This window comes from Schistocerca cancellata, chromosome 9, assembly GCF_023864275.1.
Source record: "Schistocerca cancellata isolate TAMUIC-IGC-003103 chromosome 9, iqSchCanc2.1, whole genome shotgun sequence".
Lineage (NCBI taxonomy): Eukaryota > Metazoa > Arthropoda > Insecta > Orthoptera > Acrididae > Schistocerca > Schistocerca cancellata.
This window is the reverse complement of record NC_064634.1, coordinates 59,033,011-59,056,433: the sequence shown is the minus strand read 5'-3', so window position 1 is coordinate 59,056,433 and position 23,423 is coordinate 59,033,011. Positions and strand designations below refer to the sequence as shown.

At 43.0% G+C, this 23,423-nt stretch overlaps 1 protein-coding gene across 1 annotated transcript in view; it reads right to left on the bottom strand.

Annotated features, from left to right (window-relative positions):
• The window catches only part of LOC126101179 (putative fatty acyl-CoA reductase CG5065), a 325,985-nt gene that overhangs the window by 130,844 nt on the left and 171,718 nt on the right, over window positions 1-23,423 (bottom strand). Inside the window, exon 3 of the mRNA XM_049911877.1 lies at window positions 7,420-7,760. Within this exon, the coding sequence (XP_049767834.1) occupies window positions 7,420-7,760 (341 nt within the window). The remainder of the gene's footprint in view (window positions 1-7,419; window positions 7,761-23,423) is intronic.

Here is a 23,423-nt window from a genome sequence, read left to right as displayed (position 1 = left end):
TCCAGGTACCTTCTCCTCGGTCTGCCCCGACTCCTCCTACCCTCTACTGCTTAATCCATGAGTCTCTTGGGTAACCTTGCTTCTCCCATGCGTGTAACATGACCCCACCATCTAAGCCTGTTCGCCCAGACTGCTACATCTATAGAGTTCATTCCCAGTTTTTCTTTGATTTCCTCATTGTGGACACCCTCCTGCCATTGTTCCCATCTACTAGTACCTGCAATCATCCTAGCTACTTTCATATCCGTAACCTCAACCTTGTTGATAAGGTAACCTGAATGCACCCAGCTTTCGCTCCCATACAACAAAGTTGGTCGAAAGATTGAACGGTGCACAGATAACTTAGTCTTGGTATTGACTTCCTTCTTGCAGAAGAGAGTAGATCGTAGCTGAGCGCTCACTGCATTAGCTTTGCTACACCTCGCTTCCAGTTCTTTCACTATGTTCCCATCCTGTGAGAATATGCATCCTAAGTACTTGAATCCCTCCACCTGTTCTAACTTTGTTCCTCCTATTTGGCACTCAATCCGTTTATATTTCTTTCCCACTGACATTACTTTCGTTTTGGAGATGCTAATCTTCATACCATAGTCCTTACATTTCTGACCTAGCTCTGAAATATTACTTTGCAAACTTTCAATCGAATCTGCCATCACAACTAAGTCATCCGCATATGCAAGACTGCTTATTTTGTGTTCACATATCTTAATCTCACCCAGCCAGTCTATTGTTTTCAACATATGACCCATAAATAATACGAACAACAATGGAGACAGGTTGGAGGATGATGATGATGTTTGGTTTGTGGGGCGCTCAACTGCGTGGTTATCAGCGCCCGTACAATTACCCAATCTTTGCTCAGTCCAATTTCGCCACTTTTCTGGATGATGATGAAATGATGAGGACAACACAAACACCCAGTCATCTCGAGGCAGGTGAAAATCCCTGACCCCGCCGGGAATCGAACCCGGGACCCCGTGCTCTGGAAGCGAGAACGCTACCGCGAGACCACGAGCGGCGGACGAATGGAGACAGGTTGCAGCCTTGTCTTACCCCTGAAACTATTCTGAACCATGAACTCAATTTACCGTCAACTCTAACTGCTGCCTGACTTTCCATGTAAAGACCTTTAATTGCTTGCAAAAGTTTGCCTCCTATTCCATAATCTTGTAGAACAGACAATAACTTCCTCCTAGGAACCCGGTCATATGCCTTTTGTAGATCTATAAAGCATAGATACAATTCCCTGTTCCACTCATAAAACTTCTCCATTATTTGCCGCAAACTAAAGATCTGGTCCTGACAACCTCTAAGAGGCCTAAACCCACACTGATTTTCATCCAATTGGTCCTCAACTAATACTCGCACTTTCCTTTCAACAATACCTGAGAAGATTTTACCCACAACGCTGATTAAAGAGATACCTCTGTAGTTGTTACAATCTTTTCTGTTTCCATGTTTAAAGATTGGTGTGATTACTGCTTTTGTCCAGTCTGATGGAACCTGTCCCGACTCCCAGGCCATTTCAATTATCCTGTGTAGCCATTTAAGACCTGACATTCCACTGTATTTGATGAGTTCCGACTTAATTTCATCCACCCCAGCTGCTTTATTGCACTGCAATCTATTGACCATTTTTTCCACTTCCTCAAATGTGATCCTATTTCCATCATCATTCCTATCCCATTCTACCTCGAAATCTGAAACATTACTGATCGCATTTTCACTTACATTGAGCAACTCTTCAAAATATTCCCTCCATCTGCCCAAGGCATCCACAGGATTCACCAGCAGTTTTCCTGACCTGTCCAAAATACTTGTCATTTCCTTCTTACCTCCCTTTCGAAGACTGCTAATTACACTCCAGAATGGTTTTCCAGCAGCTTGACCCATAGTTTCCAACCTGTTTCCAAAGTCTTCCCACGATTTCTTCTTGGATGCTGCAATTATCTGTTTGGTTTTGTTTCTTTCTTCAACATAACTTTCTCTGTCTACCTGGGTTCTGGTATGTAGCCATTTTTGATACGCCTTCTTTTTCCTTTTACAGGCTGCCTTGACTGTATCATTCCACCAAGCTGTTTGCTTCATCCTACTTTTACACACTACCGTTCCAAGACATTCTTTAGCCACTTCTATTACTGTGTCCCTGTACCTTGTCCATTCCTTTTCCAGTGACTGTAATTGACTACATTCAACTGACTGGTACCTTTCTGAGATCGCTGTTATGTACTTGTGCCTGATTTCCTTATCCTGAAGTTTCTCAACTCTTATCCTCCTACATATGGACCTGACCTCCTGCACTTTCGGCCTCACAATCCCAATTTCACTGCAGATTAAATAATGATCAGTGTCATCAAAGAATCCCCTGAATACACGTGTGTCCCTCACAGCCTTCCTGAATTCCTGATCTGTTATTATATAGTCAATGACAGATCTGGTTCCCCTGCCTTCCCAAGTATACCGGTGAATGTTCTTATGTTTAAAAAAGGAGTTTGTGATTACTAAGCCCATACTGGCACAGAAATCCAAGAGTTGTTTCCCGTTCCTGTTGGCCTCCATATCCTCTCCAAATTTACCCATAACCTTTTCACACCCTTCTGTTCGATTTCCAATCCTGGCGTTAAAATCACCCATGAGCAGAACACTGTCCTTGGCCTTTACTCTAACAACTACATCACTGAGTGCCTCATAAAAACTATCCATCTTATCTTGATCTGTCCCTTCACAATGCGAATATGCTGACACAATCCTAATTTTCTTACTAGACACTGTCAAATCTATCCACATCAGTCGTTCGTTTACATACCTTATTGCAACTACGCTGGGTTCCATTTCTTTCCTGATGTAAAGCCCTACACCCCATTGTGCTATTCCTGCTTTGACTCCTGACAGGTAGACCTTGTATTCTCCCACTTCCTCTTCTTTCTCACCCCTTACCCCTTTGTACAGAAACCAGACGGCAGTTATAAGAGTCGAGGGACATGAAAGGGAAGCAGTGCTTGGGAAGGGAGTAAGACAGGGTTGAAGCCTCTCCCCGATGTTATTCAATCTGTATATTGAGCAAGCAGTAAAGGAAACAAAAGAAAAATTCTGAGTAGGTATTAAAATCCATGGAGAAGAAATGAAAACTTTGAGGTTCGCCGATGACATTGTAATTCTGTCAGAGACAGCAAAGGACTTGGAAGAGCAGTTGAACGGAATGGACAGTGTCTTGAAAGGAGGATATAAGATGAACATCAACAAAAGCAAAACGAGGATAATGGAATGTAGTCGAATTAAGTCGGGTGATGTTGAGGGTATTAGATTAGGAAATGAGACACTTAAAGTAGTAAAGGAGTTTTGCTATTTGGGGAGCAAAATAACTGATGATGGTCAATGTAGAGAGAATATAAAATGTAGACTGGCAATGGCAAGGAAAGCGTTTCTGAAGAAGAGAAATTTGTTAACATCGAGTATAGATTTAAGTGTCAGGAAGTCATTTCTGAAAGTATTTGTATGGAGTGTAGCCATGTATGGAAGCGAAACATGGACGATAAATAGTTTGGACAAGGTTCATGGTGTGGGTTCCTAACAGCTAAAACGTCCAGCCCCATCTTACTTGCAGCCTCTGCCAGCTCTACCTTCTTCCCAGAGTAGCCCCCATTGATATTAATAGCTCCCCATCTCATTACCGTTTGTTTGCCAAGTCGTATCTTAGGAGTCCCTGGTTTGTCAGTTAGAGGTGGGACTCCGTCACCTCCAAAGGTCCGAGGCATTTTGCTCTGATTATTGCCAGCATCATATTTAAAGTACCAGGGAAGCAGGTTGCTAGCCTTACTTGCCCCGAGTCCCATTGGGTTTTACCCCTAACGGCTGAGGGACTAACCGGTGGATTTGGTAGTCTTTGCCGTATGAGCACAAAGGTGACCACGACTCAGAATATGTCCGAGATGCCCAGCCTTATTCCAAAGTAACTGGTATCCCGACTGTCGGGACCTCTTACTTGGCCACTCATACGTTGCCCGTGGTTCATGAACTAGGACATGACTACAGGAACCCACACCATGAACCTTGTCCAAACTATTTATCGTCCATGTTTCGCTTCCATACATGGCTACACTCCATACGAATACTTTCAGAAATGACTTCCTGACACTTAAATCTATACTCGATGTTAACAAATTTCTCTTCTTCAGAAACGCTTTCCTTGCCATTGCCAGTCTACATTTTATATCCTCTCTACATTGACCATTATCAGTTATTTTGCTCCCCAAATAGCAAAACTCCTTTACTACTTTAAGTGTCTCATTGCCTAATCTAATACCCTCAACATCACCCGACTTAATTCGACTACATTCCATTATCCTCGTTTTGCTTTTGTTGATGTTCATCTTATATCCTCCTTTCAAGACACTGTCCATTCCGTTCAACTGCTCTTCCAAGTCCTTTGCTGTCTCTGACAGAATTACAATGTCATCGGCGAACCTCAAAGTTTTCATTTCTTCTCCATGGATTTTAATACCTACTCAGAATTTTTCTTTTGTTTCCTTTACTGCTTGCTCAATATACAGATTGAATAACATCGGGGAGAGGCTACAACCCTGTCTTACTCCCTTCCCAAGCACTGCTTCCCTTTCATGTCCCTCGACTCTTATAACTGCCATCTGGTTTCTGTACAAATTGTAAATAGCCTTTCGCTCCCTGTATTTTACCCCTGCCACCTTTAGAATTTGAAAGAGAGTATTCCAGTCAACATTGTCAAAAGCTTTCTCTAAGTCTACAAATGCTAGAAACGTTGTAAGGTCAGTATTGCCTCACGTGTTCCAGTATTTCTACGGAATCCAAACTGATCTTCCCCGATGTCGGCTTCTGCTAGTATTTCCATTCGTCTGTAAAGAATTCGTGTTAGTATTTTGCAGCTGTGGCTTATTAAACTGATAGTTCGGTAATTTTCACATCTGTCAACACCGGCTTTCTTTGGGATTGGAATTATTATATTCTTCTTGAAGTCTGAGGGTATTTCGCCTGTTTCATACATCTTGCTCACCAGATGGTAGAGTTTTGTCAGGACTGGCTCTCCCAAGGCCGTCAGTAGTTCCAATGGAATGTTGTCTACTCCAGGGGCCTTGTTTCGACTCAGGTCTTTCAGTGCTCTGTCAAACTCTTCACGCAGTATCGTATCTCCCATTTCATCTACATCCTCTTCCATTTCCATAATATTGTCCTCAAGTACATCGCCCTTGTATAGATCCTCTATATACTCCTTCCACCTTTCTGCCTTCCCTTCTTTGCTTAGAACTGGGTTTCCATCTGAGCTCTTGATGTTCATACAAGTGGTTCTCTTATCTCCAAAGGTCTCTTTAATTTTCCTGTAGGCAGTATCTATCTTACCCCTATTGAGATAAGCCTCTACATCCTTGCATTTGTCCTCTTGCCATCCCTGCTTAGCCATTTTGCACTTCCTGTCGATCTCGTTTTTGAGACGTTTGTATTCTTTTTTGCCTGCTTCATTTACTTAATTTTTATATTTTATGCTTTCATCAATTAAATTCAATATTTCTTCTGTTACCCAAGGATTTCTACTAGCCCTCGTCTTTTTACCTACTTGATCTTCTGCTGCCTTCACTACTTCATCCCTCAAAGCTACCCATTGTTCTTCTACTGTATTTCTTTCCCCCATTCCTGTCAATTGTTCCCTTATGCTCTTCCTGAAACTCTGTACAACCTCTGGTTCTTTCAGTTTATCCAGGTCCCATCTCCTTAAATTCCCACCTTTTTGCAGTTTCTTCAGTTTTAACCCACAGGTCATAACCAATAGATTGTGGTCAGGGTCCACATCTGCCCCTGGAAATGTCTTACAATTTAAAACCTGGTTCCTAAATCTCTGTCTTACCATTATATAATCTATCTGATACCTTTTAGTATCTCCAGGGTTCTTCCATGTATACAACCTTCTATCATGATTCTTAAACCAAGTGTTAGCTATGATTAAGTTATGCTCTGTGCAAAATTTTACCAGGCGGCTTCCTCTTTCATTTCTTAGCCCCAATCCATATTCACCTACTACGTTTCCTTCTCTCCGTTTTCCTTCACTCGAATTCCAGTCACCCATCACTATTAAATTTTCGTCTCCCTTCACTATCTGAATAATTCCTTTTATTTCATCATACATTTCTTCAATTTCTTCGTCATCTGCAGAGCTAGTTGGCATATAAACTTGTACTACTGTAGTAGGTGTGGGCTGCGTATCTATCTTGGCCACAATAATGCGTTCACTATGCTGTTTGTAGTAGCTTACCCGCATTCCTATTTTCCTATTCATTATTTAACCTACTCCTGCATTACCCCTATTTGACTTTGTGTTTATAACCCTGTAGTCACCTGACCAGAAGTCTTGTTCCTCCTGCCACCGAACTTCTCTAATTCCCACTATATCTAACTGTAACCTATCCATTTCCCTTTTTAAATTTTCTAACCTGCCTGCCCGATTAAGTGTTCTGACATTCCACGCTCCGATCCGTAGAACGCCAGTTCTCTTTCTCCTGATAACGACGTCCTCTTGAGTAGTCCCCGCCCGGAGATCCGAATGGGAGACTATTTTACCTCCGGAATATTTTACCCAAGAGGACGCCATCATCATTTAATCATACAGTAAAGCTGCATGCCCTCGGGAAAAATTACGGCCGTAGTTTCCCCTTGCTTTCAGCCGTTCGCAGTACCAGCACAGCAAGGCCGTTTTGGCTATTGTTACAAGGCCAGATCAGTCAATCATCCAGACTGTTGCCCTTGCAACTACTGAAAAGGCTGCTGCCGCTCTTCAGGAACCACACGTTTGTCTGGCCTCTCAACAGATACCGCTCCGTTGTGGTTGTACCTACGGTACGGCTATCTGTATAGCTGAGGCACGCAAGCCTCCCCACCAACGGCAAGGTCCATGGTTCATGGGGGGTCTCAGGATCTATGTACCAAAACTGCGTTCTCGTATAATATATTTGTCCAATGAATATTCGTCTATCATCTGCATTTCTTCTTGGTGTAGGAATTTTACTGGACAGTAGTGTATTTCGGCAAGATAATGTCGCCTACACATGCCAAGAGCTTCTGCTCCTTCTCTTCGTACTTGCCAAACCCTACCTCGACCAGTAAGATCTCCTGATCTCTCTCCAGTTGAGAACGTTCTGGGTATTATGGGAATAGTCCTCCAACCATGTAGGAATTTTGGCGATTTAATGTGCCAATTGGACAGGATTTGGCTGGATATCCTTCAGAAGACATCCAATAACGCTGCCATTCAGTACCAAGCCGAATAACAGCTTGCACAAGGGTCAGGCGTTAACCAATGCATTATTGACTTGACTATCCCACTTGGATAATTGCTCCGTGGTGTGTTATGTTCCCCCAGTTCACTCGGACGGCCTGCTAACTGTCAGTACAGCTCACCGGCTTGGAGAGGATGTCTTGCAAGCGCTGCTGGACGCCGAGTCCCTTCTTGGGCCTGACCAGGGCGTAAACGGTGTCGACGTCGGGACAGGAGCGCAGCAGCTTCTCCAGCAGCACCTTGCCCACGAAGCCGGTGGCTCCCGTCACCAGCACACAGCGGCCGCTGAAGAAACGCTGCACGGGTGTCTCCTTATGTGGCCGGGGCTCCTCGCAGCCGATCACAGCAAGCCGGTGGACGTGTTGCTGGCTGCTGGAGTCCCGGACGGCATCCATCTGCGGGACCTGCGCCTCTGTATCCCCGTCGTTGATGATCGTAATCTTTACAGTGACTGGACTCGAATCTGCGGACACAACATTCCTGGTTGAGATCTTGATAATTGTCAGTCAGTTAAGTGCAGAATGCAGCGAATCAAACACTCATCGTATACATAGTGTAAGATGGCAAAAGCTATGCCCCTTACATGAAGTCATTAAAGATCACCTAACTCACGTTGAGCGAACAGTAGGGCTGAAAAAAAATGACTGACAAGGCACAATGCATCTTGTAGAGGGTATAGTATGGACGTATTGGAATAATTAATGTCGGGTGATGGTTTTAAAGTAATTCACACGACATGAAAAGTTTGTGGAAACGTGTCGATTTACTGGACGCTAGTTTACCCCAGGGAACTACTTAGAGTTGATCATGGCCGGCTGGGGAACGGCGAAGGGAAGCGACAATAGGCAGATTAGGGCAGCTCAAGCTCTGAGAAAGCGGTTATGGGGCGCGACCTCCAGCTGCCTTAAGATGAGTGACAGTGAGTGGGTGGTTGACCCCACACTGGTGTACAAGGAAGCAGACGGAGAACTTGTACGCCTGTTGATAAATGTCTGTCGTCCCGTTTTCAGTGAAACATGCGAGAAAGCTGCGCAAAGCTACGTTGGAGCGGTCAACAGAGGTCAAAATACGCGTGCTCGTGACTATAGCAACTTCACGCTGAATTCATGGTCTGCAGAGTCTGAAGTAAATCAGGTGAAGAGCGACAGAATGAAATACGCCGGCCTCCGATGGGAACGTAGGACCAAGGAATTTGAAGTACTCTCCTGGCAATCAGAATTCCGGAAAAATTGGTCTTTTGTGCAGACGCTAACCTTGACGGGTGGCCTGGGAGGAGCTAAATAGCAGAAGTTGAGAGGAAGGGAAATTTTGTGGGATTTTGTTCACTTCCCAGAGCAGGCATTGGTCGGCGCTGGGAAGCGACGCATAATTAACGCGACTTGCGCTGCAATTGGCGTAAGTGATTTTGCTGGAGGGAAAACCGAGGTGTAGAGTGGACTGGGAGAAGTCTCCGTAGATGTTCTTCCGCTCCCAGCTTGGCTAGAGTGCGGACGTGGCGTTCTTTACTCAGCTTGCCTGAGAAAGAGTGAGCATCTCTGCAGTTTAGGACTTAGCAAATGGAACGATTAGCTTAAAGATAGAAAGTTTTGGTTCAGCTATGTTCTGAGCAAGATAGCTAGGAGTGAATAGACGAGCGCAGCCTTGCAGCACCACGAGGTCGGCCAACGTCCGCACAACGACGCCGCTCCGCCACGCTGTATTCGGTGATATTGCGCCCCCTCCGGCCACTGATTAATTTGTTGGATCACGTCGGCAAAGTTTCCACGAGGGTTTCATGGGCCGTGTATTATAGAATTCTTCCCACACTTTGCATTACGCCTGGGTCAGTCGATAGGAATTACTTTAGAGTTATCGCGCTTTACTCCACGCAAACGCAATTTATTACCACTGCCTGGTAGGAGAGTCATGTAATGTAATGATTGAAGGTCGTGAGTTAAAATAAATTTGTGCTAATCGACTGCATCTGTTTTCAATCAAGTAGTTGAAATCCCAAGTCATTTTCTTAGTTAATTTTATGTTCAACATTTGCATCTGGTGTTCAATAGCTGAATATAACATCAATGTGCACCCCTTTTTAATCAAAAGTGACCAATTTTCAATCAATTAATGTCAACACTGCCACCGCACTTCAATCAGGAGACACAGGGCCTTATTACTTTCTTTGCGTTATCCGATATTGCGGCAGTTTTGCACTCTCTGTTGATCTGTTAGTCAATTAGCTGGGGTGAACACACGCCAAAAGTGACGGGTGGGGTGTTACAATAGATGCGGTTTCCTCCCAGAATACGTGCAAAGCCCAAGTCCAGGATCCTGTTCGAAGACTTAACGCTGCCATTTACACTATTCGAACGATGTCTGAAGTAAGTGATCGTTCGACACGAAAATAAGTCTATTTTGCTTATTTTCATTCGCTTATGTCGTATGGTGTTATATTTTGGGGGAATTCTTCCCATTCTCAGAGAAATGTTTGGCTCAGGAACGGGAAGTTCGGGGAATAAGTGGTGTAAGTTCGCGAACCTCTTGTCGACCCCTGTTCACTAGACTCGACATTCTGACATTGGCCTCTCAATACATATATTCATTACAGTCGTTTCTTGTTAACAATATCAGCTTATTCCCGAGATTTAGCATCTTTCACTCAGTTAATACTAGGCAGAAATCCAATCTGCATTTGGATCGCACTTCCTTGACTCTTGTGCAGAAAGGTGTGCAGTATACTACTGCGTCCATTTGCAATAAATTACCACAAGAATTCAAAAATCTTAGCTTTCAAGTAGAAACTGAAGAGTTCGCTCCTTCTATTCTGTCGAGGAGTTCCTTGAAAAATTAAGCTGATTCCTATGTTATATTGTTGGTTACGTGTACTTAAACTTATGGGTTGCCTTTTTTTGAGTTCATAAACATTTTATTTTATCTGTTATTATTCTTATGTTGTAATTTCAAATACTGATGTGTTCCATGACCTTGGAGATTTGCTTCTCAATTTGATCCTACGGAAGTAAACGTGTAAATTAAAATAAATAAACAAATATCATTTAATCAGTTATTACATTATCCACTGTTCAGTAAGATCAGACGGGGAAGAGATGGTAGAGAAAATCATGAGAATAGACGCCGATTTTCAGAATATAGGAAAGTTTGTTGTGAAAAACGTCAAGGCGCTGTCTTAGGGCCCCTGTTATTAGCGATCTCATTTTCCCTTAATGAGACAGTATTCTTTAGTCTAGCACGAACAGCTGTTTCCAGCTTCTGTGCTCTTTATTAATTCTTGGGACAAGAAGACGAAAGAAAGGCATGCGGTACCTCAAGCATTAATTACATACACTACTGGCCATTAAAATCGCTACACCAAGAAGAAATGCAGTTGATAAACGGGTATTTATTGGACAAATATATTATACTAGAACTGACATGTGATTACATTTTCACACAGTTTGGGTGCATAGATACTGAGGAATCAGTACCCAGAACAACCACCTCTGGCCGTAATAACGGCCTTGATACGCCTGGGCATTGAGTCAAACAGAGCTTGGATGGCGTGTATAGGTACAGCTGCCCATGCAGCTTCAACACGATACCACAGTTCATTAAGAGTAGTAACTGGCGTATTGTGACGAGCCAGTTGATCGGCCACCATTGACCAGACGTTTTCAGTTGGTGAGAGATCTGGAGAATGTGCTGGCCAGGGCAGCAGTCGAACATTTTCTCTATCCAGAAAGGCACGTACAGGACCTGCAACATGCGGTCGTGCGTTATCCTGCTAAAATGTAGGGTTACGTAGGAATCGAATGAATGGTAGAGCCACGGGTCGTAACACGTCTGAAATGTTTCGTCCACTGTTCAAAGTGCCGTCAATACGAACAAGAGGTGACCGAGACGGGTAACCAATGGCACCCCATACCATCACGCCGGGTGATACGGCAGTATGGCGATGACGAATACACGCTACAAATGTGCGTTCACCGCGATGTCGCCAAACACGGAAGCGACCATCATGATGCTATAAACAGAACCTGGATGCATCCGAAAAAATTACGTTTTGTCATTCGTGCACCCAGGTTCGTCGTTGAGTACACCATCGCAGGCGCTCTTGTCTGTGATACAGTGTCAAGGGTAACCGCAGCCATGGTCTCCGAGCTGATAGTCCATGCTGTTGCAAATGTCATCGAACTGTTCGTGCAGATGGTTGTTGTCTTGCAAACGTCCCCATCTGTTGACTCAGGGATCGAGACGTGGCTGCACGGTCCGTTACAGCCATGCGGATACGATGCCTGCCATCTCGACTGCTAGTGATACGAGGCCGTTGTGATCCAGCAGGGCGTTCCGTATTACCCTCCTGAACCCACTAATTCCACATTCTGCTAACAGTCATTGGATGTCGACCAACGCGAGCAGCAATGTCGCGATAAGGCAAATCGCAATCGCGATAGGCTACAATCCGACCTTTATCAAAGTCGGAAGCGTGATGGTACGCATTTCTCCTCCTTACACGAGGCATGACAACAACGTTTCACCAGGCAACGCCGGTCAACTGCTGCTTGTGTATGAAAAATCGGTTGGAATCTTTCCCCATGTCAGCACGTTGTAGGTGTCGCCACCGGTGTCAACCTTGTGTGTATGCTCTGAAAAGCTAATCATTTGCATATCACACCATCTTCTCCCTGTCGGTTAAATTTTACGTCTGTAGCACGTCATCTTCGTGGTGCAGCAATTTTAATGGCCAGTAATGTAGGTCTGCGTATTCTATTACAACTGTAAAATCGAAAAGCTTTCTTTCTGAAGGGCCCACAGAGCCTATTAAGTCAAAGAACGGGACTTTATACACTGACGGAAAAAATACGCAACACTATGAAAAAGTTGGGCAAGAGTTACGAAATTTGGTGGACGTGTTTCTAAATCTGAAAGATAACGTCCATTCATATTTCGCGCCAGTTGTTATTAGTGCTACTATGAGGATGCAAAATGGTTCACATGGCTCTGAGCACTATGGGACGTAGCTTCTGAGGTCATCAGTCCGCTAGAACTTAGAACTACTTAAACCTAACTAACCTAAGGACCCCACACATCCTTGCCCGAGGCAGGATTCGAACCTGCGACCGTAGAGGTCGCGCGGTTGAAGACTTTAGTGCCTAGGACCGCTCAGCCACTCCGGCCGGCATGAATATGCAAATCAGGTTTGCTTTAAATAAGTGCTATAACGATGAAGTGCGTTAATAACCTTTGTGATTGGGCGTAGTGAGTTGATGTTAGTCAAGAATGCCTTTAAGGCGACGAAGCGCATTATCAACAGCTCACTTTGAACGAGATGCTGGATGTTGCTTCCGTGATACAGAAACACTTGGAAGGGATACAGTCAAATTATTGTCGACAGTGGTGGACACGGGAAGGTACGGTCGAAACAAGAAGAGACTCCGAAGGGCCACCTGGCGATACCGAGAGGAAAGGCCTCCGTGTTCGGCGAGCATCGTACTGCGTCTAGAGGAGCGATCTGAGCCGCAGATGTCACTACAGTGACTCAACGAAGTGTTAGCAGTCGGTTATTTCAACGACAGCTCCGAGGCAGACGTACTGTAGCGTGCGTTCCACTGACCCCAAATCACCGCCATTTGCCATTTCCGTGGTGTCAAGTGAGAACTCACTGCATGGAGTGAAGGTGTGTTGAGTTTTATAATGTTAGCTGGTTCTGCCTCGGTACCGGTGATGGCGGTATGTTGTTTAGGAGGAGGACTGTGAGTTCCAGCCTCAACCTGTCTGCGTACGAGACATGCTGGACCTACAACTGGAGTTATGGTGCGGGCTGTTATTTTTATAGCAGCTGGAGAACTCCCTTGGTTATATCGCGCACCCTGACTACAAATTTGTACCTGTTGTGCTGCGATTCATGAACACCATTCCAAATGGTTCAAATGGCTCTGAGCACTATGGGACTTAACATCTGAGGTCATCAGTCCGCTTCAACTTAGAACTACTTAAGCCTGACCGAAGGACATCACACACGTCCATGTCCGAGGCAACATTCGAACCTGCGGCTGTAGCGGTCGCGCGGTTACAGACTGAAGCGCCTAGAACCGCTCGGCCATACTGGCCGTCGAACTCCATTCCAGGGGGTGTTTTCGAACATATTAATGCTCTCCCACATATCGCTGCTATAATTCAGAATGTCGTACAGTGTCGAAATGTTGCGTTGGCCTGGTCCACCAACTGATCTGTCTCCAGTCGATCACGATTGGGACACCATCGGACTACATCGACCTTATACTGACAGACGAACTACAACTGGCATTCCACAAACTGACATCCGGAACCCGTACGACAAAATTCATGTACGTCTGCATGCTTGCATTCAACATTCTGGTGGTTACACCTGTTATTAATGTAGGCGCATTTTACATTTGCAGTGGCTTTTCTCACGCTTAACCTGTGAACTTGCTAAGTTAATTACTTAAATATGGTACTTAGACAAATGTATTCCTGAACTGCCAGCAGCGGTGGCCGAGCGGTTCTAGGCGCTTCAGTTCGGAACCGCGCGACTGCTACGGTCGCAGGTTCGAATCCTGCCTCGGGCATGGGTGTGTGTGATGTCCTTAGGTTAGTTAGGTTTACGTAGTTCTAAGTTCTAGGGGACTGATGACCTTAGATTTTAAGTCCCATAGTGTTCAGAGCCATTTATTCGTGAACTTACATTGTTCTACATTAATTATTTCTTTGTGCTGGGAGTTTTTTTCCTCGTCAGTGTATCACAGTTTTACTACTGGTAGCGATAACGACGTACAAACTATCCATTAACAATTAAATAGCTGGCAACTTAAAAATCACGATGGGAGTGGAAAAAATAAATTAATATACTTTCTAGACTTAACAATAAGTAAAAGTAACAACTGCAACAGATTAGACATATGTGTAAAAATTAAGGTCAAACGTTGATGAGATGATAGAAGACCTCACTTGCAACAAGAAATATTAATGCAGTATTTTCGTGTTCGTCACCGTTTTGGTATTACGTTAGTAATTCCAAAAGCAAAAGTTTTTCCTTCATTTGAATTCTAATCTCGGTTAACGTGTTTCTCATGTTATTCATTTTATTTTATTCGTCTAATTCCTTTAGTAATTACACTAATACGTGTCACTGTCCTTAGTTTCTCTTAGTCTTATCGGAGCAGATGCTCCAAATGTCCCGCTCTCACACGGATACAATCTTCATCACGCAGTCTCGTCTCTCACTGCAAGTTACCAAATCCCTGCTGACATATCTTTGAAATGAACTCCTCTGTGCTTTTTATACCCGATCTGTACACACTCTCTATGAGGAAACGTCATAGAATTTTCTTAATTAACAATTTCCTAAATTAACAGCTTCCTTAATATACTCTCCCAACACTATGATCCAAGTTCTGTTTACACTGGGTCAGGGACAGTTACAGTGGAAGCTGAGAGTTTCAGTGCTTAAGATCTGGGATCAAGGTGTACTACATCAGGAAGAGCGAGCTTTATTTAGTGCTGAGAACTAGTTGTGCTTGTAATATTGCAATGGTCTTCACAGTGTCATCAAAGAAGATAAAAAAGTTCATTATGCACAGAAAAAGTTCTAAGAACAAAGAACTATGGCATGAGGAATCATTAAAAAGAAATCAACTCAGTAAGACAGATGATTATTAACTCCTTGAAACGAAACTGCAACAAATTCATCCCAAAATTTGTATGACTTAAAGGGGTAAAAATGCACCGTTGAAAATAGATCTATTAGATTTACTTAGCAAGAGCCTACTAAATCCACCAAAACATAGTTTTGACAACTTAAGTAATTCAGAAATCACAAAATTTTTAGGTCACTGAAAACTAAAGACTCTCCTGCCTGTGATGGTATATAAACCATAACGTGCAATCACTCATCCATTTACCACTACACATACAAGCAATGACATAATACATCTCTTACGTACTTGAACAAGAAAAATCTTGATCTTGCCCTGAGTTTAGTACTCCTTGAGTTATTTTTTGTAAAACTGTGTGTTGTCAGATTGAGGGACTGTCCAAGAAACGGGACTGCTCCTTTTAATTCAAGAAGCTGTAAAACAGTCGTCCAATCATAGTTGTACACGTAGCAGGAAATGAGCTGGAGTACCAACGCGTTGATACCATATGTTATGTCCTGTCTGTAGCAGAACATCACCCAGTATTGGTGTAAGCACACCTACTAAGAAATGCACATAATCAGAACTCTCATTCTATCCTCCAGTAAGAATGGGACGAGCAATGAACCAGCGAGGATACCTGCCCATAGGTTAACACTGAATCTGATTAGAATGAAGCCGACCGAGCTACACGACGATTCTCATCAGCATAAAAGAGAAAGTTGTGTCTGTTCATAGCATCGTTTCTTGTGAACCCTGACTCGGCAATCCATAAGACGAGATTCACGAAATCTGATTGGTCATTAATCATCTGTAATAACCACTGACAGCATGTGAGATAATGTCTATGGTCTTGTGGCTTTTATTCTTGCACAGCGTTCAGATGGTATGTATGAAGACCTTGCCGATGATGTATTCGCCAAACAAGTGAATGACGGACTCCAACACGTCACCAAAGACGCCTTGTACTGATATATGAACGTTCTTCTACAATATTAAGAATTTCTTCTTCACGACCTGGAGCATTTCCTGGTCGACCAAAATGAAGCGTAAGATGTATTCTTGTATCCTCCAAGCGTTGGTGAAGTGCTTGAAATACGTATATCTTTGGATGGTTTGCTTAGCTGACTGGTAACGTGTTTACCTATGATGCAGCTGGCCTGGGTTCGATTTCCAGCCAGGTTGGAGATTTTCTCCGCTCGTGGACTGGGTGTTGCGTTGTTGTCATCATCATCTCATCATCAACGACGTGCAGGTCGCCCAGTGTATCGCCACCTAACATAAGACTTGCAACCCGGCGGCTGAAATTCTTTGGGTGAGGCCTCTCGGCCATCAGTGCCACGCGATCACTTCATTTCATTTTTCCTTTGATGGCTTCGTTGCAGGAAGCTCTCTCGGGACTCCCTTTCATCTGCGGCCGCGTTATCATTGCAAAACCCGTTAACGAAGTGCATGTCCCAGTATTCCTTGTTAGCAAACATTGTAGATGTTCATACGTGGAGCTCATCTTTGCAGTTGATTTTGTTCAGCCTTCTATGCAGCTGAATCAGACGGCTTAATCGTAAGCCATCTGATTCAGCTGCATAGAAGGCTGAACAAAAGAAACACAGCATCAGCAACAACGAATGCTGTACTTAGCTAAAAAACCATACACAAATAGCAGCTAAAGAAACTCACTCAATTGGTAACAACCTGTCATGTTCATTACGGCGTGCAAACGCGTCATCTCCCAAACACACCTTTTTTCGTGTACAAAGACGAATACGAAAAAATGGAAGGTCACGTTTTGCGTTGCAAATAAGGTCCTCTATCATCTCTTCAACGATTGACCTCATCTTTTGATAAACCGTGTATAGAAAACCCACCACAACACATTATACTAAACGAACACTCCTGTCATCGAAATGTGCCTTCTTCGTAGCAATGAGTAACAGAGTCACAAAGTCACAGTGTGACACTGTTGCAGTACAAAAGGAAAGAAAATAATGGAATATATAGTACAGCAGAATGCTCTGAACTTCAAAATGGTGCTCACCCTATACGAACAGTACACTGACAAACAAAAACAAACGATATACTGAGAGAAATAACGCTTAAAAGAGTAGAAGGAATCACAAATAAACCTACCGTACTCACATCACCATATACTGGCCAACTATCAAGAAAACGAACAATCTATTTAAAAAGAGGAAAGCAAAACTAATTTTTCCTACCAATAATGAATTGCAACCAAAAATACGATCAGGAAAACCAAAAATCCCTATTTTCTTAACTCAGAAATTTATAGAATCTCTTGAGACGATTGCAACAAATCTTACATCAGGCAAACAGGTAGAAATTTCAAACTAAGGTTCGAAGAACACGCGTGGAACAGTGAAAGTAATCAGCCAACATTTTACGTGCCCCTACGGAACCAAAAACGCAAACCAGAAAAAATAGAAATGCAGTAAAAATTCTACACAGGATACCCAAAGAACACACTATTAACATTTAAGAAGAACTTGAAATCTACACCCAAGTAGATGCGTATCCGAACAAAATTCTTAATGAACAAACAGAACTAAAACATAAAAAATATGTGCCATACGTCACTGACATCCTAAAGAAAAAGGATAAATTTTTAACGCTTCACGACACATAAGAACACAACAGAATACTCAACAAAAATATCTTTGTACGAGAAGCGAAAGAAATTATAGTTGTACAATTGTTACTGTGAACATATTATCGCTGATTTTCCACGAATAATATCCATTGTAAACAATAAACACGGACGAAATGACCTCATCGTTATGTAAATAAATGACTGAATAAAGTGTCAATTGCACCAAAAACGTGAAATATATATGTAATAATCCTAAAGGTTCATTCTATGGCTGAGCATAATATGGTTTTTCCCTTCTTTGGAAGCGCCCATAAGGGATCTGCTCTTTCTCCCGTACTGTGTATCGCAACAATCGACACTGTCAACACAAACCTGCGTAAGTTACCACCTGGCACATGCTGAATGTTGATGAAGATCTGCTGCCTACTTACGACAAAACGACCTTCAACAACACGACAGAACACAGAACAACCGTCTTGAACACTCCAGACTACGTCTTAATATAAATAAAACTAAATACTTGTTGAGAAATGCAAACAGTCAAGATAGACGGTGTACATCTGCCAAAGACAAACTTCTTAAAGTACCTTGTCTCAAAAATCGGCCAGTCGTTCCTCAAACCACAGACCACGTCAGCAAAGCATAGCTTGAATGCGGACAATCATGGCGTGCTTCGTGAGAAAAAGATCCCGGACCAATTCGAGTGGAAAATATACCGCTCTGCTATGCCTCCAGTTGCATTGAGTGGTATGTGGTACAAAATGTCGGCCCGGAACAAAATTCTAGCTTTATATTGATTCTAGATTTTCTTCGTTTTTCTCTCAAGCTCATGCATACTGTTTCTTTTTACCTCCATACAGCAGTTCGCAAGCCATTTTTCGAATTTTTCTGTTATAGAGCGCTACCGCTACGGTTCGAATCCTGCCTCGGGGATGGTTGTGTGTGATGTCCTTAGGTTAGTTAGGTTTAAGTAGTTATAAGTTCTAGGGTACTTATGACCTCAGCAATTGACCGGCCGGAGTGGCCGAGCGGTTAAAGGCGCTACAGTCTGGAACCGCACGACCGCTGCGGTCGCAGGTTCGAATCCTGCCTCGGGCATGGATGTGTGTGATGTCCTTAGGTTAGTTAGGTTTAAGTATTTCTAAGTTCTAGGGGACTTATGACCACAGCAGTTGAGTCCCATAGTGCTCAGAGCCATTTGAACCTCAGCAATTGAGTCCTTTAGTGGTCGGAGCCATTTGTTGTCATAGAGACCTTTTCCTGTGAATCCGCTTGCAGGTAACACCGTCTCTGCTCCTGCCAAGTGTTAACCTAAAACATTTTTAAAGATCTCTGGTAACAGAGTGCGTAATTGCGGGTGTAATTTGTATGGTACAACACGCCTACTCGTGTTATTCTACACCTGAATTACTTTTATACATACGTTTTTATAAGTTATGTCTATACAGATAAGTAAGTCATGTCATGATCGATGCACCAGTGTAATTCTATTATCTTTCTGTCTTCTTCCTCTTCTTCTTCCTCATTGTTTGGATCCTCTCTTCTGGCTCTGTGTCTCCATTTGATGCGAACTTGTGCACCATCATGAAGTGTATACGGAAAGTATTTTTACTTAAAGCACTAAGCACTCCGTCTTCAGGCCACAAGTGGTCCATCTGGACCATCCGACCGCCGTGTCATCCTCAGATGAGGATGGGGGTAGGAGGGGCGTCTGGTCAGCACACTGCTCTCCCGATCGTTATGATAGTTTTCTTTGACCGGAGCCGCCCCTATTCGGTCGAGTAGCTCCTCAATTGTCATCATAAGGCTGAGTGCACCCCGAAAAGCCCGCATCTCGTGGTCGGGAGGTAGCGTTCTCGCTTCCCACGCCCGGGTTCCCGGGTTCGATTCCCGGCGGGGTCAGGGATTTTCTCTGCCTCGTGATGGCTGGGTGTTGTGTGCTGTCCTTAGGTTAGTTAGGTTTAAGTAGTTCTAAGTTCTAGGGGACTGATGACCATAGATGTTAAGTCCCATAGTGCTCAGAGCCATTTGAACCATTTGAGCCACCCCGAAAAATGGCAACAACGCACTAGTTTAAGTTTCCAAAAAAGAATGTAATAAATGGCTCACTGTAGCCTATAATGCCGTTAAGACACTGGATGCACCTCTTCTGGCCCCTGCGTGTACGTTATCTGCGTTTTTCTGAAAGCGATAAAGGCGAATACTTGGATGGGTGACCATCCGGTCTGCCGTGCGCTGTTGGCAAGTGGGGTGCACTCAGCCCTTGTGAGGCAAACTGAGGAGCTACTTGATTGAGGAGTAGAGGCTCTGGTCTCGTAAACTGACACACAGCCGGGAGAGCGGTGTGCTGACCACATGCTCCTCCATATCCGCATCCAGTGACGCCTGTGGGCTGAGGTTGACACGGCGGCCGGTCGGTACCGTTGGACCTTCCAAGACTGAGTTTAGTTTAGTTTTAGAGAAAGGCGAATTGTAATATCCTTGTAAGATGCGGTGACTGATTTCCTACCTCTTCCATGTCCCGTCCGAGCTCGTCCTACGGCTATAATGACCGTGTCGACGACAACCCAGTAATCATCCTAGTTCCTTTAATAATTCATCAAAAGCTCACCGTCAACGTACATCCACATTAACATTAGTTGATCAAAACATGGAAAGAATGCCGAGCGGAGTGGCCGCGCGGTTTGAGGCGCCATGTCACGAATTGCGCAGCCTCTCTCGCCGGAGGTTCGAGTCCTCCCTCGGGCATAGGTGTGTGTGTTGTTCTTAGCGTAAGTTAGTTTAAGTTAGTTCCAGTAGTGTGTAAGTCTAGGGGCCGATGACCTCAGCAGTTTGGTCCCTTAGGAATTCACACACATTTCAACATTTTTTCATGGAAAGAAATATTTGACGAGGAATCTACATACGTTTCCCAGTAGACGGACGGCTGAACAATACTATACCTAACACTGGCTTCATGATCGTGATAAGATTTCGTTCGTATGACGTGTATCAGTAGTTGACGATAACACAGGTACGGTACTTGAAATCAAGAGAATGTTGCGTGATTTGATCAGGGCATACAAGGGACGTATCCAGAAAGTAAGAACACATCTGTTAAAAATAAAAAAAATGACTGTATTTTAATGGAACTTGCGCTTACGTGCCAAAAAATGTTGTTATTTCTCCACAAAATCGTTGTTGAGATCAACTCACTTTTAAAGCCTGGGCCACCAGCTTTTGTATACCCTCATCGTATTCCGTTCGCTCCACCTGCTTAAGTCACTTTCTCCCAGTCACCGTGACCTCATCACCGCTCAAAAAGCGCTGTCCACCTAGGAAATGCTTCATTTTAGTGAAACGATCGTACTCCAAGGGTGCCAGGTCAGGAAAGTAGGGAGGATGAATCACGGTATCTCGTTAAAATCATATGAACGGGTAACGAGTCTAGGGTCTACCGTTGTTATGAAGGAGTGGCATACCACGGGTCAGCATTCCCCTCCTTTTGTTTTTCATTTTTTTGTTCAACTTCTGTAGGGTCTCAAAATATGCATCAACACTGGTGGCAGGTCCCTTTGGGCATGAAACCGACCAAGAAGAGCTCTTTCCGGTCCCAAACAAGGACGCAACGACATTTCACATTGCCGACATCCGATGGAACAGCAAGTAATACGATACTGAAAAAGTATATGTTTATGTGTACAGTCGCAGTTTATATGTTTTTGCCTACTAAGTACTAGTTTCGGAACAAGTACAATCCTGAAGCCATTCTATGATCAAAAAATACGATTACATTTTTAGAACAGTAGTGCCATAGCAATTAACAAAAACATTATGTTTTATGACAGAAAAATAGGCAAAATAAATAAATTGCGACTGTAGATACAAACATATACGTGATGGTGTTAGGACAACAACCAGCTCAAATTTACTTTCAGTTCCTTTATTCAAAGGGCACCGTTACCGGTTCGAATCGCTGTGACTCATCCTTAGACGGTTTACACGCTTTCTTTATGACAAGTTGTGTGTTTTTTACAGATTAATTTTCCTAAAATATAAATAATACATAATTATAAACACGACACACACGGATGGTTGCGTTACAGATTTTCGTTGCATGTGTCTTACGTGAAACGTCTGTTTGGAATGTTTGTTTCCATTACATTCGTCCAACAGATGTAAATGCATTCCCACTGCATTCTTATTGTTGCACACGTAAATTGTTCTCACTAAACACTTTAGATTTGACATGACGCAAGTTGTGTAATTTCTGTGAGACACCACTGGTGTGAACATGTTGTGATTGTGGGAGAAAGTTGGCTCCATGTCACCGGGCAGAGAATAAGCGAAGATATGTTTTGTCTTTTAAACCTTAGTGTACTATATTAGTGTACAACTATTCTCCAAAGTCTAATGAATGAAGTACTTAAAATCACGATGTATTTGACGGAATCATTTAATGCACGAATGTTATTTGCCTGTCATGGATTGTTGAAGGAGGTGCATTTTGAAGCGTTGGTTTTAATGTACGTTTATTTGAATGAGTGCTTGGCATGACCGTTTTCCTAACAGAGTCTTTCTAATGCGTTGACGTCAACTGTTAAGTTTCCCACTTTGAGACTTGCCACATTTTAAGGGTTCCATAAAATCCATTTCTGGTGCTTATGAGATTAATGTTGATATGAAAAGTGAGTAATATTTTGGTTCGTTGGCAAGTTTATTGTTAATGGCAGTTAATGATTAATTTTCTGCTGCATGTGTTTTTTTCAATTATTGTGCATTACTGAGAAAGCTTACGATTGATACATTGATGAATCCTTTGGATCTGCTATATCAAAGGATATTAGTTCATGTGTTTTCATATCGCCTCAGGAATTTATTCTGATGCATCAGTGTGTTCTAGTCTAGTCTGTAGTTATACAAAATCTGGTATTTTGTCGCTGTTTTCTTAAGATTGTCTCTACTCGGTAAATCTTGATAAATGTATTTCAGAATTGTTTCCCAACTCACGTTCAATCAATCGCTCCATACCTTTACATCCAACTTCTCATTATAGTAGAAAAAGAGAACGTGTACCCCAGCACTACAGGATCGTTATTAACAGCTACAAGGGTTCCAATCGGGAGAGATGATTGCTCAGATCAACAAGCCTAGGATCGAGGTGAACGAGATACTGACGCAGGTAGTGGTCTGGCCTATACATTGGTGGAGAGAGAACTGGAGGTGGTGTGGGTGCTGTAGTGAATGTGTGTAGGCCTGGGGCATCGGAAAATCATACGACTGAAGAAACTGTAAGCACTGAACCATTACATCTGAATCAGTCGTAAACAACGGCAAGGGATAAGTTGGCTGTTTTGAGAAATTTCGCAGTAAAGTTTAAATAAAATATCATAAATAAGGTTTTCAAGTACATCTATTGTGATATTTTTTATTAAGGTAAGTCATTGTTTTCAAACATATCTAGAGAATCGACTTTTGAATCGTAAATAATGTCCAAAATGTTACTCTTAAAAATACATCAAAGGGAACTTACCATTGTTAACTTTAAAACTGAGTTCACTTAATATGGGTTACCATTAACTTAGCACTGTTTATTTCCTGGGCGAGTTAACGAAACATTGCAGTAAAACTGCAGAAGAACACGGATTTAAAAAGTACTGGCTGTTTCAATTTATGATACTACGATTTGCGTTAACAATTCTTGCAATAATAAAGCACAGGGAACTCAAAAATCGATTTGTCGTTCAGCATAATGTAAAATTAATGTTATTGTTGCCTTACTACAGCACATAAGTAATGTCAAGGATGGTCCTTAATATTCCATCGGCCACTCTATCACGTAAATTCTCGCGAACTACCGTAAGGAACACACCTTAACATTGTTTACTTTCTTTAACAGTGATTCACATTT